At 35.7% G+C, this 15,201-nt stretch overlaps 1 protein-coding gene across 1 annotated transcript in view; it reads right to left on the bottom strand.

Annotated features, from left to right (window-relative positions):
• LOC126281764 (protein unc-13 homolog C-like) overlaps positions 1 to 15,201 on the bottom strand; it is a 1,053,980-nt gene that overhangs the window by 88,820 nt on the left and 949,959 nt on the right. Inside the window, exon 27 of the mRNA XM_049980962.1 lies at positions 4,385 to 4,516. Within this exon, the coding sequence (XP_049836919.1) occupies positions 4,385 to 4,516 (132 nt within the window). The remainder of the gene's footprint in view (positions 1 to 4,384; positions 4,517 to 15,201) is intronic.

Here is a 15,201-nt window from a genome sequence, read left to right as displayed (position 1 = left end):
GATTCTGAGGTAAATTTAGTGTCAAAGGACTCTCTGCAAATTTGGCTTGAACGCTTGGGTCAACAAATCAAGCATCATGTCCAACAATTCTTGAAGCAGCATGGTGTTGCAGTTGAAGACTTCGGCAAAGAATTTTGTAAGGTATGTGTTAAGGGGAAGCAGCATCACAGCAGTTTTCAGTTACAACAGCAGCATGCAACACAACCTGCAGAAGTGATTCATGCTGATATGTGTGGAGCTATTGAGTGTAAATCGCTGGGGGGAGCAGAATATTTTCTTTGCTTCACTTGTGACTTTTCAAGATTATGCATGATATATTTCCTCAAGCAGAAGTCTGAGACTGCAGAGAAGATTACAGAAATGGTGAACACTGTGAAGAATTTTTGTGGTCAATTACCAAAAGCATTTCAATGTGATGGTGATGAGAATTTGATAATACTGAAGTTAAAGATTTGATGAAATTAAATGGCATACAACTTGTCATCACAAATCCTTATACTCCAGAGCAGAATGGATGTGCAAGGCCCATTACAGAACATTTGTGGAACTAGCTTGAACCATGTTGCTAACTCAGGGCCTGCCAAAGTTTTTGTGGGCAGAAGCAGAAAACACACCTGTTCATGTGTTAAACAGAACTGGTACAAGTTGCGTGGATGAGGTATTCACTGGGAAGGTGATACAGCAAAATAAACTTCATATTTCTGGGGTGAAATATTTTGTTCATGGTCTGAAGGAAAAGTGAAAGAAATGGGATCCAAAAGGAAAATCAGGAATCTTTGTTGGTTATTGTGATGGCATTGATGGCTTTTGAGTGTGGATTGAATAAGAAATATGAATTTTTCGGAGTAAGGATGTTGCTTTTGAACCTGAGAAAACTGGTAGGACAATGGTGTTACTCCCAAGTGAAACAGGCAATGGACAATTGAAGAATCATGAAGATGCAAGTGTGTTTAAGGAGCCTACAAAAGAAAGTTCTAGTAAAAGAGAATTGAGGAATAGGCAACAACTGAAGAAACCAAAGCACCTTATTGAAATTATTTTGGCTGAAATAAATGAGCCAAAAAATTATTCAGAGGTTATTAATTCTGTAGATCATGAACACTGGAGAAGAGCAATGGAGGAAGAAATGACTTCATTGAAAGAAAATGCTACGTGGACTTTCGAACCTCTGCCACCAGATCGTAAGCCCATTACAAACAATTGGGTTTACAGAATTAAGTGTAAGTCTAATGGTAAAATTGATTACTATAAAGCAAGACCAGTGCTTCATCATGGATTTTGTCAACAAAAAGGTACTCACTATAACGAATGTTCAGTCCTGTTGCTAGACATGATACAATTAGATAAATTTTGAGTGTTTCTGCTAGTGAGCAACTTCAGTTGGCACAATTTGATGAAAAATGTGCTTTTTTGAATGGCTTCTTAAAAGAAGAGATATATATGGAGCAGCCTTAGGGATTTAGTGATGGAACTCATTGGATATGCAAACTTCATAAAAGTTTATATGGACTAAAACAATTTCCAAAGTGCTGGAACCAATGGTTCAAGGACTTCCTAATAAATCTTAGGCTTGCAGAAAGTAAGGTAGATCCATGTTTGTTCTATCCAGAAAATTGCAATGATAAGTTAATGGTAGTTTTGTGTGTAATGATGGATTAATATCTGCAAGTAAGAAGAAGGATATTGAACTTTTCCTAAAGGAAATTCAAGATGAGTTTAAAATTACTGTTGAGCCAGTAGGACATTACTTAAATATTAATATTGTATGTCATGATAATGGATCAATAGAGATTAATCAAGAAAGTTATGCTAAAGGTATTCTTCAATGGTTTAACATAACAGAGGCAAATCCTGTGTCAACTCCAATTGAGCAATATCTGCAGCCAAATGAGTTAACCAGTGATAAACCAACTTATGCCCAATATCGAGAAGCAGTTGGCTGTCTTATGTTTTTAGTTTTTGGTACAAGGGCCAATGTAGCATTAGCAGTGAGCTGTGTGTCAAAATTTTTAGAGTATCCTCAAGAAAATCACTGGTCTGTGGTAAAAAGAATCCTAAAATACATAAAAGGTTCAGTGTCATTGGGTATAAAATGCAATGCTAGTCATGCAAACAGAAGACTGGAGATATATACTGATGCTGATTATGTCAGTGATCCAGCAACCTGATGCTCCGTTAGTGGCATGGTTGCAAGATTTTGTGGAGGAGCAGTTACTTGGGCAGGTGGCAACATTTGATATCACTGTCAAAAACAGAGTCAGAGTATGTGGCTGCCAGTGAAGGGGCAGGAGAAGGAATATGGCTATCTAAGTTCTATGAAGAAATGTCACGACTAGAGAGTGTTCCTGTCCTTCTTGTTGATAACACAAGTACAATTAAACTGGCCAAAAATCCTGACTTTCACAAGAGGTCAAAGCATATTGATGTTCCCTTGCCTACACCTATGAGAAGATTCAAGAAAACCAGTTAGCCATTGAGCACATACCAGGCAATCAGCAAGCTGCAGATATTCTCACCAAACCATACGCACATGTCCAGCTTAAATATTTAAGATCATTAATTGCAATGTGTTAAATACTGCATTTAGCAAGATAAACATTTAGGGGAAGTGTTGAAGTGAAATGTTTATATTAATCTCTCTGCTGTGTACTATATCTATGTCTTTGGTTGGTGTCATAAAATAAGACACATGAGTCTTGTAATAGCAATTACATCATGTGCATGCTTTATGTTGTGTCCTTTAGTTCTTTTTTGAAGTTTCTGCAAAAATACTGAAAGGAAAATTCTCTTGAGAAAACTATAAAGTTAAGAGGCAGAATTGCTACCCAGTACCTTCAAGAGAAATGTCAGTATGGCCAATAGATACCTACAAAAGTATGTACAATATTCCAGCTTTCTGGAGTATAGCTCCTTCCTCAGGTCAGAGAAAGGGATAAATTGGAAAACATTAAAAAGGGAGACCATGTCACTAAGATCCCCGAACAAGAGAGCTTCATCTTTGGTGCTGTGATTTCTCCTTATGGTTATCATATTTATCTTTTGATCAGAATAGAAAATTGTAATACCACAAAAGTTATTTCATACATTATTAACACAGAAATACTAAAACTGTAAATCAATTACTTAAAAATATTAATTTTGCTGAACATTCAGTGCAAATCTTTGAATTGTTTAAGCATTCTAGATACTACACTATCTTTGGCAAAAAATTATATTCTAAGTTAGTTGCTTTTCAAGGCTGGAGTTAACTCTGAGCCAGTTGTCACATATAGTTCTATGGCTAAAAGTAACATTTTGTATTTAAAAGCAAATAAGTCAATGTATCTGACAAAAATAGAAGAAATTCATTTATAAGATAACAAAAAAATCACCAATTCCACTTGCAGCATACAAAAATCATGATGACTCTAGGACTACAATGGAAACAACAATTCATCTGGGTGGAGTGAATCTTTTGGAGACTAATGATACAAAAGATACATGAAAATGTGTTGGGTTTGTTTGTGAAATAACTTTTCTGTAACTGGTCAAGATTTTCTTTTTATTTGTATTTTGCACGATATGCTTTGGGAGATGTTTCCCATTTCCAAGTGTGGTTTCTGTTTCTGTTGTCTTTGAGTTTTCTTGTGATTCAGTTGTTCAGAAACATGCACATATTAAACATCACACACAATTTTCTGTGCACAGTACACAATGAAAATTTTCATTACATACTGTGCACAGAAAATTGTGTGTGAAAATTTTCATTGTGTGCTGTGCACAGAAAATTGTGTGTGATGTTAAATAGCTGCGAGTTTCTAAACAACTGGATCACAAGAAACCAAAAAAGACAAAAGAATAATACAGTACTTCATATATCAAAACCACATGCAGAAATAGCATAGGACACAGAAAGCACACTTGAAAATAGAAATCATTTCCTGGAATGTGTTGTGCAAAATATAAATGAAAAAAAAAAAAAAAACTGAGACGCTTATCATAAAAGTTATTTGAAACACGACTCCATTGTATTTACAGTCACAGGCTTTCATCAATCATTTCTAAAGGATGAGGTCACATTCAAAACATGTTGTGCTTACTGCATCAAATATTTCTTAAATACTGCAATGAACCTGTCATTTAGGGCAAGACTTGATTAGAATTTAAGTTTAAATGTGTAAGTGAGAACAGGAGATATGCTTATAAGTATTCCTTCAAACCTAGAAAATAAATGCGAATAAGTTTTAGAGAGTACTGTATTCATTAACTGCTGTATACATTTTTTGAAATAGTAATTATACAATGCTATATAATGAATTAATATACATTATCATCAGTAACTTCATTCACAATATTGATGATTTTTTAAACATTATGTGCTGATATTACAGAAAAACTAACTTACCATTACTCCACTAAGAGCGTTTTTTACATCCTGTTTTCCAGCCATGTGGTTCTTGAAAAGACGAGACATGTCTTCAATCTTCGCATTTGCAGCCAAATTCTTGGCATTATCTGTGAGGTTCTTTAAAATCATCTGAAATCAAAGCAAAAAATGAAATGTAAAATAAAGGCATCACTACAGTGGTAGAATTATGGCTTGCACAAGAGCAAAATTTTAATCAAGTATAGAAATAACACAGACCAATAACCCATGGTGAGTGTCAATACAGATAAAGAAATACTCAGTTTTAACAGTTGGATGAGGTACAAACATGCAAAATCATTTCAGAGTACATGGAAGCATTCCACAGCTAATGAAACTTTTTATAACTTTCACCATGTTGTTGTTGTTGTTGTGGTCTTCAGTCCAAAGACTGGATTGATGCAGCTCTCTAGACTAGTATGTCCTGTACAAATCACTTAATCTTGGTAGAAATACTGCAGTCTACATCTTTTTGAACATGCTTACAGTAGTTATGCCTTGGTGTCTCTCCTCTACAGTGTTTACCCTTCACCTAATGCTACAAGTGTCCAATATCCTAATATAATTTTCACAGAATAACCTGACCTAAATTATTTCTGTTCTGTTACTCTTGATACAGAAGTGAAGCACCAGAGATGGTAAATAATGGGTGTGTTGATTCACCAGAGGCGAAAATAAAGAAGACTCATGTGGTGTTGTACTGGCCATTTTGTGTGTGTGTGTGTGTGTGTGTGTGTGTGTGTGTGTGTGTGTGTGTGCGTGTGTCCATGTCGGTGTGTGTGTGTGTGTGTGTGTGTGTGTGTGTGTGTGTGTGTGTGTGTGCTTGGCACGCTCGGACACGCGTGTAAGTCACAGACCCTTCCAGACCCAATTGAATGACTGAGAACACAGTTTGTAGAAATATGTCTGTGATTTTTATGAAAAACTGTCTTAACCAAAGTTTTGCCTGCGGCAACAAAGCAATGATAAAATAGAAGAAATAACTGCCAAATTAGAACTTGCAATGTCAGGTTAACTATGCATTAATATGAATACATTTAAACAGATTCTATTGTGCTATTTTAGAATGTTGTCAAAGGTGAACTAAATTGCTGACTTTACCAAGTTCAAAAAATATTTTCAATTAGTAGTGTTAGTTGAAGTAAAAAAAGTAAACAGAACTATAACCTCAGCACTGTTTAAATCAATTAAACCTTTACAAAAGAAAGTCTTCAAAAAGTGTCCTGGAGGACACAGAAAATGGAAAATAACTGTATTTCTGGCTTTACTTTACAATCAAAATATTGTAAACATGAAGCAAAGAAGTCATTCATCAAAGAGCCATTTAGCAGAACCCATGTAGGGAACAATCTCCAATATGTTACATACACACAGTAGGATTAGAATATAAATGAAGACTGAAATTTGTTTTTATTCATTCAATGTAGAAAAACTTTTGTAGAAAATTAATGACAACAAAGAATGTAAACAGATAGATTATGAACAAGATGAGAAGGATGCAAATCAAAAGGCTATTGTGTTGTATTTACTGGTCCTGTCATCAACAAAAGCATCTTTTGCATAAGACATTGGACAAGTCAAGTAATAAGTACAGTTCTGAAAGTGATCTCTATGCCTACTTATTTAAGTTTCAGCAAAACCCTTTATACATTAATTATTTATATAATACACTCCATGAATTTAAATATTTTTCAATGGAGTAAAAGCAATGATGTTGTAAATATGACTTCAGAAAATTTACAAAGACTTTGACCTCAGTAATGGCTTTTATGTTTTCAGGAAGTAAATTTTTGTTTTCTCTGGTAAAGTGATCACGTATATCAGAGATTTTTTTCAGTCTGCAGTCCTTATCTATTACATTTATTTTAAATAATATAAGGGTTCCCATAATGCATATACATGGAATGGAGGAATACCAGATATCTTAAAAAGAGCTTTGCAAGAGTCTTTAGGTTTGCATCCATACATGATTGTAATGGCCTTTTTGTAGTTTGAAATTGCTATTAGCTGTTTTAGAGTGTCGCCATAAACTTACTCTATATTTAAGGCAAGAATGGAAGTAGGCATGATATGCATTCATTACTGTTTCCTCACTAAAGCTCGATTTTAATGAGCAAAGAAGGCAACATGTATTGCTCAGTTCTACATTACGGTATCCAATATGCTTTTTCCGCTTTCCATTGCTTTGGAGCCAAAGGCCTAGGAACAATAAAAGATGGAATTTACAGAACAAAAAGACGATGAAATTTCTAATCCAGAAACAGATGAAAAAATGAAGCAAAGTATTTATCATGATCAACATAAATTTTCACTATAATTTCATGATTTTGAGGGCATACATTGCAGTCATTTCATGGCAATGACAAACATCCATTTAAAAGTGTATCCTGGACTCCGAGGAAACAACATTTGTAGTAAGTTGGAGCCAACTGAAGAAAAAATGATTTGGTTAAAGGTAAGAAGAGCCAAACATCTGAACTGAAAAAAGCTATGCAAAAAGTGTTCAATGTGCATATTAGAGTTGCAGAGATCCTCCAACTGCTGTCACAATGACATGGGAAAGAGATTGCCAGTCATGGTGACCCTGATGAGGACATGCTATTCTAATACCTGATAAATGTGGATACAAGATGATTCATGAACAACACATTTTTGTGACATACAAAATATGCAAGATTCTATGAAAAAACTGAGAATTTATGAAACTGGGGTAAAGTTGTTGCTGAAATAACATTAAAAATTTACAGTTATGAAATCTTCAGAATCTGAAGTGACAAATATGTCAAGGACATGTAACACAATCATCAGAAATGCAGCTTCTGTTCCAAACAAAAAGTGTTTCAGCTGTGTTGCCAGTGGTCATATGTTAAGCAATTGCAACCAATAGAGTGTAGGAAAGAGATGAGTCAGTTGCAGTAAGTTTGGGCATATCTCAACTGAATGCATGAAAAAAAGGAAGAGTAATCAAAAGATGACAATGAATGTAAATGATAACTTACATGCATGTCTGAAACAACAGGCACTGTTGATGGTCCACAGCGGTATGAAATATTTTCAAAATTAATTTGCTGACTCCCAAATTCCTTTACATCAGATGTATCAGGGATAGCCCCCCCCACCAACAGTGACATGCAGACCAGAACTCAAATCTGGATTTTCCACTTATCACAATCAGCAACCTTAACCACTTTGGCTACCTATTCACGCTTGCTCTCCTAACTAACTCAAATTTTCATATGTCGCATTGCCACTAAGTTCATCACCTCATGTTCACAACATAATGCTGTCTACATCCTTCTCTTGTAGTCTGAAAAATCCATCACCTAATGCTTGTAACATCACAGTTGTGAGCGTTAGGTGATGAATTTAGTGCCCTATGTTAGAAGGATGAAGACAGTGTGACATTTAGAGGTTTGGATTGGTCCAAGGAGCATGGAAGGATAGCCAAAGCGGTTAAGGAAACCACTTGTAGTAAGCAAGAAATCCGGGTTCGAGTCCAGGTCTGGCACAGATTTTCATAAATCACAATTAGGTAGCAGATCAATATCTAACAGATGTAAATTTAAAAATGTCCAAACACATAGCAGTCAGGTGAAGGCACTCATTGATTGTCAAAGCAAACTTAATTTATTACACCAAGATATTTATGAGCTATTGGATACTTCAAGACTGCAAGAGAGAATTGTGATCCTGTCAGAATCTGAGAAAAACACTGCCTATTTTACAGGCACCATTAAAACAGACGATGTTGAAATTGAAACATGCTACTTAAGTTGTTTCTGGAGAAGCAATGAATTTAGTCATGTTGTTGTTGTTGTGGTCTTCAGTCCTGAGACTGGTTTGATGCAGCTCTCCATGCTACTCTATCCTGTGCAAGCTTCTTCATCTCCCAGTACTTACTGCAACCTACATCTTTCTGACTCTGCTTAGTGTATTCATCGCTTGGTCTCCCTCTACGATTTTTACAATCCATGGTGCCCTCCAATGCTAAATTTGTGATCCCTTGATGCCTAAGAGCATGTCTTACCAAGCAATCCCTTCTTCTAGTCAAGTTGTGCCACAAACTTTTCTTCTCCCCAATCCTATTCAATACCTCCTCATTAGTTATGTGGTCTACCCATCTAATCTTCAGTATTCTTCTGTAGCACCACATTTTGAAAGCTGCTATTCTCTTCTTGTCCATGTTTCACTTACATACATGGCTACACTCCATACAAATACTTTCAGATATGACTTCCTGACACTTAAATCAACACTCTATGTTAACAAATTTCTCTTCTACAGAAACGCTTTCCTTGTCATTGCCAGTCTACATTTTATATCCTCTCTACTTTGACCGTCATCAGTTATTTTCTCCCCAAATAGCAAAACTCCTTTACTACTTTAAGTGTCTCATTTCCTAATCTAATTCCCTCAGCATCAACTGACTTAATCTGACTACATTCCATTATCCTCGTTTTGCTTTTGTTGATGTTCATCTTATACCCTCCTTTCAAGACACTGTCTATTTCATTCAACTGCTCTTCCAAGTCCTTTGCTGTCCCTGACAGAATTACAATGTCATCGGTGAACCTTAAAGTTTTTATTTCTTCTCCATGGATTTTAATACCTACTCTGAACTTTTATTTTGCTTCCTTTATTGCTTGCTCAATATACAGATTGAATAGCATTGGAGTGAGGCTACAACCCTGTCTCACTCCCTTCCCAACCACTGCTTCCCTTTCATGTCCCTCAACTCTTATAACTGCCATCTGCTTTCTATATGAATTGTAAATAGCCTTCTACTCCCTGTATTTTACTCCTGCTACCTTCAGAATTTGAAAAAGAGTATTCTAGTCAAAATTGTCAAAAACTTTCTCTAAGTCTACAAATGCTAGAAACTTAGGTTTGCCTTTCCTTAATCTTTCTTCTAAGATAAGTCATAGTGTCAGTATTGCCTCACGTGTTCCAACCTTCCTATGGAATCCAAACTGATCTTCCCCGAAGTCGGCTTCTACCAGTTTTTCCATTCGTCTGTAAAGAATTTGCGTTAGTATTTTTCAGCTGTGGCTTATTAATTTGATAGTTCAGTAATTTTCACATGTCAACACCTGCTTTCTTTTGGATTTAGTCATAGAAACCAGAAAAGATCTTCGTGATGAAACTGAAACTTTAGTACAAAGTGCTGGAGTCACTACAGGTAGCCAGAAATTGATGTTCGTTTCAGGTGTTTCCATATAGTAAATGAATCAGAATTAGTTATTGAAAACTCAGTTAGTGTTAAAAAAGAAAAATATTGAATATTTAGTGACAAATTACAGTTCACAGATACAAAGTACACCAATGTCAGCATGAAAGTTGTTGGGAAAAAAAGAAAACACAATACAGCAGACTCCAAACATTCTCACCACGACAGAAAGAAATTTTTAAGTCAAGTCCATATGTGGCTTGGCCAAGGAAGGAATTATTGAGCCACATTCATTGGAATATGCTAACAACACTGTCACTATAAGAAATAAAAATGGCAAGCATCAAATTTGTATTGACAACCGAGAATGATCTGGGGTTACATAAGACTTTATTAGAAAGAGTACTGAGAGAGGTGAGAGAACTTGTTAATCACAAAATGGATTGAAAATGACTGAGTTCCCAAATAGCTGATAAGATAGCAAAAATAAATGACAAGATAATAAAAACAAAAACTGAGTGGTGAGACAGCAGAAGTATATAACAAGGTAATTAATGGACCATATGACTTATTAACACAATCTGAAGATGAATTAAAGGGGAAATTAACAAATGCATGTGAGAAAACAGACAATGTGACAGATAAATTAAATAATATATTTGACAGAATAATCAATTCAGAAACTAAGTATACAGAACAGAGGTTGACATAAGAAATTTTCCACATTACAACAGATGTGTCAGAAAGTAAAACAGAACTGCATGTTGAACAGAATGATACTGTATCACATATTAGGAACCTTCAATGTATCTGATATGTATAGGATGAAATATGAAGTAGATAATTCATGTAATTATTGTGTAGAAGTTGAAAACAAAGTATTGATCAAAGTAGAGAATGAAGATTAGGATGTAAGGGATTGTGGTAATTTAAAAGATTTTTTTCTTTTTTTTTTTTTTTTTGTCAGCAGACAGAGAAAATGATGTAGCTGTTTTAGTGAAGCTGTCAGAAGTAGCTGGGTTTCTAAAAGGAGAGCTGAAAGCTATTTAAAATCTACTGTGTTTATGGAGAAATATTTGAGTAAAATTTGTAATGTGTTTAAATATAAGTGGAAGATGGCACACACACACACACACACACACACACACACACACACACACACACACAATGGCAGTAGGACAGTAAAACTGAAGAATACAGATTTGTCTATGAAGAAAAATTTTTGGCTGGGTGAACTGCTGAATATATTGTGCTGTGTCTTATGCTAGAATCTGGGTTGCAATATATGGTAAAATCTTATAGTTATATTACATTTGATCATGATAGGGTGTTGTACAGAATGTAGATCAGTAAAGATTTACATCCTAAAGCGAATAATATTCTTTATGAGTTATTTGCTTGGTGATACATGGCTCCAAGCCATGTAGATAATTTTCAGTTTTTCATTCTTCTGTGCTGTCTCTTCAGCTTTTCTATTCATCTGTCACAATTATCTTATTAAATCAGTGCCACCCTTTCTGTGCTAAGATATGATGATGATTATCAGAAACATACAACTTATACACATAAGAAATTTAATTTCTGGGTGGACTTGGATCTAGAATTGGCTGCTTTGGAGTTGCCAGATGCTAACTTAATTGCTGTTTCTGTGTACCACTCCTGAAATAGCAATTTTTAAAATTTTGTCAGCAAATTGGAAAGCTGTCTGTGTTATCTAGTGTGCCTTGGAACAAAAATTGCCTTATGTGGAGACATCAGAATCCATATTGGGGAAGGTAGTGACAAAGATAGAGCTTGTATGAACTTATTAAGCAGCTATGGACCATTTGTGGCAAGTTCTCTAGCAACAAGAGGAGATGCTGTCTTGATACAGCTGTCACAATCCTAAATACTTGAGAGTACAAAGTAAGTGTCATTGTCCCTATGCTTGCAGAGCACAGTGCAGTGACAATGAAGCTATGGACAACATCGTTAAGTAGCTGAAAAATTCCCAGCTGGGATTCAAATTATGTATTCAGAAGTAGGGTAATTTCAATTAAAAATTTAGGTGATTTCAAATCTGCAGTGTCTTCTACAGATTGGTATCAAATGTATGAAGAACTTCCACAAAAATAGTACATTCTGTTCCTTGTTCCAGACTCTTCAAGTTAAATAAGACAATAATTTTTCATTAAAACCCAAGGTATATCCAACTGCCAAATAAAAAGACATACAGGAAACTGTCAAAGTAAAGAGTGGGTACACCTCTAGATCAGCTAAAATAAAATGCATTGTACAACTTCTAGATGATAAAATCAAAGCCATTAGGGTTATTGGCATTAAGGACAGGCTATACTGAAATTATTTACAGGCCAAAAGGATGCATACAAAATAAGTAGAGTAAGCAAAATTAAAGAAACTCACAGTCCTTGCAAAGCAGCATGGGATCTGTTTAATGAACATAGGCAAAAGTCTCTTTTTGCTCAAATTCTTGCAATCCAGTTGAATTTAATGAATATATTACAAACATAGGGGAAAGTGCAATAGGTGAAATCCTAGACTTCAGAACACATCCTGCTGTAGCTATGAAATTTGAAAATAAATGCAGCATGGTAATGTGGAAGAGAGTGTACTCAAAAGACAATAAAAATAGTAAACAGCTACAAATAATCAGGGAAGCCTTATATTTACAGGATGTAATAAATACATAAATGCCTTGATACCTGGGAATTTACAGACTTCCAGAAAGTAGCACACACAGTGCCAGTTTACAAAAAATATAATCCACATGAAGTGTTGAGCTACAGGCCTATATCTACAGCAGCAGTGATGGAGTCCATAACGAAAGATCAGCTATTGAATTATTTTGAAGGAAATATCCTCTTTTATGATACACAGCACAGCTTTCAGAAGAAAAAGTCAACTATGACAGCAGTACTTGAATTAGTTACAAATATAAGTCAGAGTCTTGAATACAAGGAGTCGACAGCACAGGAATTCTCTGACCTTGGTATGACATTTGATTGTATCCCACATACGGCCCTTCTCAGCAATCTAATATCATATGGTATTGGGGAAGCTGTTCTACAAATTCAAATCCTACCTAAATAACAGATGACATGACTGTACAAGTGCATGGAGCAGACTCAGGTGAAATGGCTTCAAACATGGTGTACCACAGGGATCTGTAATGTGGCTCCTGTTGTTCTTAATTTTTGTTAATGACATAGACTCCAAAGGGCACACCTTGCAGTTTGCTGACAACACAACTTTGTTCACAAAAGAGGAGAATGTATTTCATGCTGTTCAACAAGCAGAAGTCCTATTCAGTGAGGCCATGGACTGGTTCATCATGAAAAAGATGAAAATTAATGAAGACAAAATACAGAGGAGAATATGCAGCCTAAGTGATACTGGAGCACTGGGTGACACAGTAGTTGTTAAGCTTCTGGGCTTTTTTATTGACACCAAATCAACTTGGCAACAGCACATTAAAAATGTATGTTCTAAACTCCAAGGGTTCTACATCTCTTGAGGAAACTGAAAAATGTTATATAACAATAGTACCTACTAACAATACACTTTGCAATGTTCCATGGTCACATTACTTGTGGACTGTTACTGTGGGGTCATTCTGCAGGGTGCAAAAATGTGCTTTTATTACATAACAAAGGAATGAGGATCAATACCTCAAGGGGAAAAAAATGCACTGCACACAATTTTTTTCCAGGTTAAGAGGTTTAACTGTTTTCAGCCAATATATACTCAGTTGGCTTATTCACACAAAGTTGAATCATGAGATATACAGGAAGAGGAATGGACTTCATCAACACAGCACTCACTATGAAGGCGGTATAGACAGGCCAAGATATTGATCAACTAAGATGCAGAACAGTTCTCCAATTGTGGCTCTAAATTTATTTAATGGTGTATTTAAGGACATTCAGTCATTTCCTGTAAAACAATTTAGAACTAAAATTTTGTTTGTACTAAAAGAGCAACCTTTGTCCAAAATAGAAGACTCCTTCTCTGGCGATAGATCAGTGTCTACCTGAGCTGCAAATCAGCGCTAACAAAGACAGCAGCAACTTTGCCGTTTGACACACACACACACACACACACACACACACACACACACACACACACACACACACACATAGTAATCCAAAACCATATTTTTCTTCCAAAATGAGAGAGTTACATACCAGAATATGAATACTGTGTCTACTTGAGAGGAGATTAAGATTATGACAATAACAATGATGATATACTGTTTGATTTAAGATAAGGTTTTGAAAGAGGTTTGCTTTAAGATAATATTTTGAAAGAGGGTGTTTATGATGATTATAATGAAAACATACAGGTTACCTGAACATATGAACATACTGTTTCCAGAAGATTCATAACAATAGAAATTTTGGCAATAATAATGATACATAGTTAGCTTTGAGGTAGTATTTCGAAGTTGATGAAACTGATGATGTGTATGTTACTTTGAGATAAAGTTCTGGAAGTTGATAACCAGGCATAGTATGTAGTATACTTTAGGTAGTTAATTTTGTGGTTAACTAACATCTGTATGTATGCATTGAATTTTCTTATTAGTTTGCCCTTGAATACAGACAATGGTAATTTAATAATCGTACTGCTATACCACACAGATATTGAATTGGTAGGGTTAATATTGCTAGAACTGTAGAGCTGTATTGCTTCATGCAATCACTATGATGATTACAGATCAATGAAATACATTCAAGGAAAAGTAATTTTATAAATAAACATTGCTTTATATGTTATACTATGTGGATGGCATAATTTACTATCTTGATGACATATGTATTTGCAGTCAGCACATAGAGGGATGATGCACAAAATTGCATAATTTATCCATGACAAGCTAAAGAACCAATTCTGTATACTATTATTGCATAACATCTTACAAGAATGTCTATTACTGATATATGGAATGTCAGATTGCAAATATGTTGATGTAAAAGATGAGCATCCTCACTCAGTATACAAGCTGCTCATCAGTCCTGACAGTGTACCATTATAGTATACAGTCGCTGTTTAAGTATGGAATATTTTTTTGGGGTAATTCCACAAAATCTACAAAAACATTTAAAATACAGAAAAAGATTATCAGGATGATAAAAATACCTGAATGCAAGCATTCTTGTAAACCACTTTTTAAAATTCTCAGAATATTGCCGATACCTTGCTTGTATATACACTCCTGGAAATGGTAAAAAGAACACATTGATACAGATGTGTCAGACCCATCATACTTGCTCTGGACACTGCGAGAGGGCTGTACAAGCAATGATCACACGCACGGCACAGCGGACACACCAGGAACCGCGGTGTTAGCCGTCGAATGGGGCTAGCTGCGCAGCATTTGTGCATCGCCGTCATCAGTGTCAGCCAGTTTGCCGTGGCATACGGAGCTCCATTGCAGTCTTTAACACTGGTAGCATGCCACGACAGTATGGATGTGAACCATATGTGCAGTTGACGGACTTTGAGCGAGGGCGTATAGTGGGCATGCGGGAGGCCGGGTGGACGTACCGCTGAATTGCTCAACACGTGGGGCGTGAGATCTCCACAGTACATCGATGTTGTCGCCAGTGGTTGGCGGAAGGTGCACGTG

Source organism: Schistocerca gregaria, chromosome 7 (genome assembly GCF_023897955.1).
Source record: "Schistocerca gregaria isolate iqSchGreg1 chromosome 7, iqSchGreg1.2, whole genome shotgun sequence".
NCBI classification, from domain to species: Eukaryota; Metazoa; Arthropoda; class Insecta; order Orthoptera; family Acrididae; genus Schistocerca; species Schistocerca gregaria.
The sequence above is the reverse complement of the archived record's forward strand: the minus strand, read 5'-3'. Positions and strand labels throughout refer to the sequence as shown.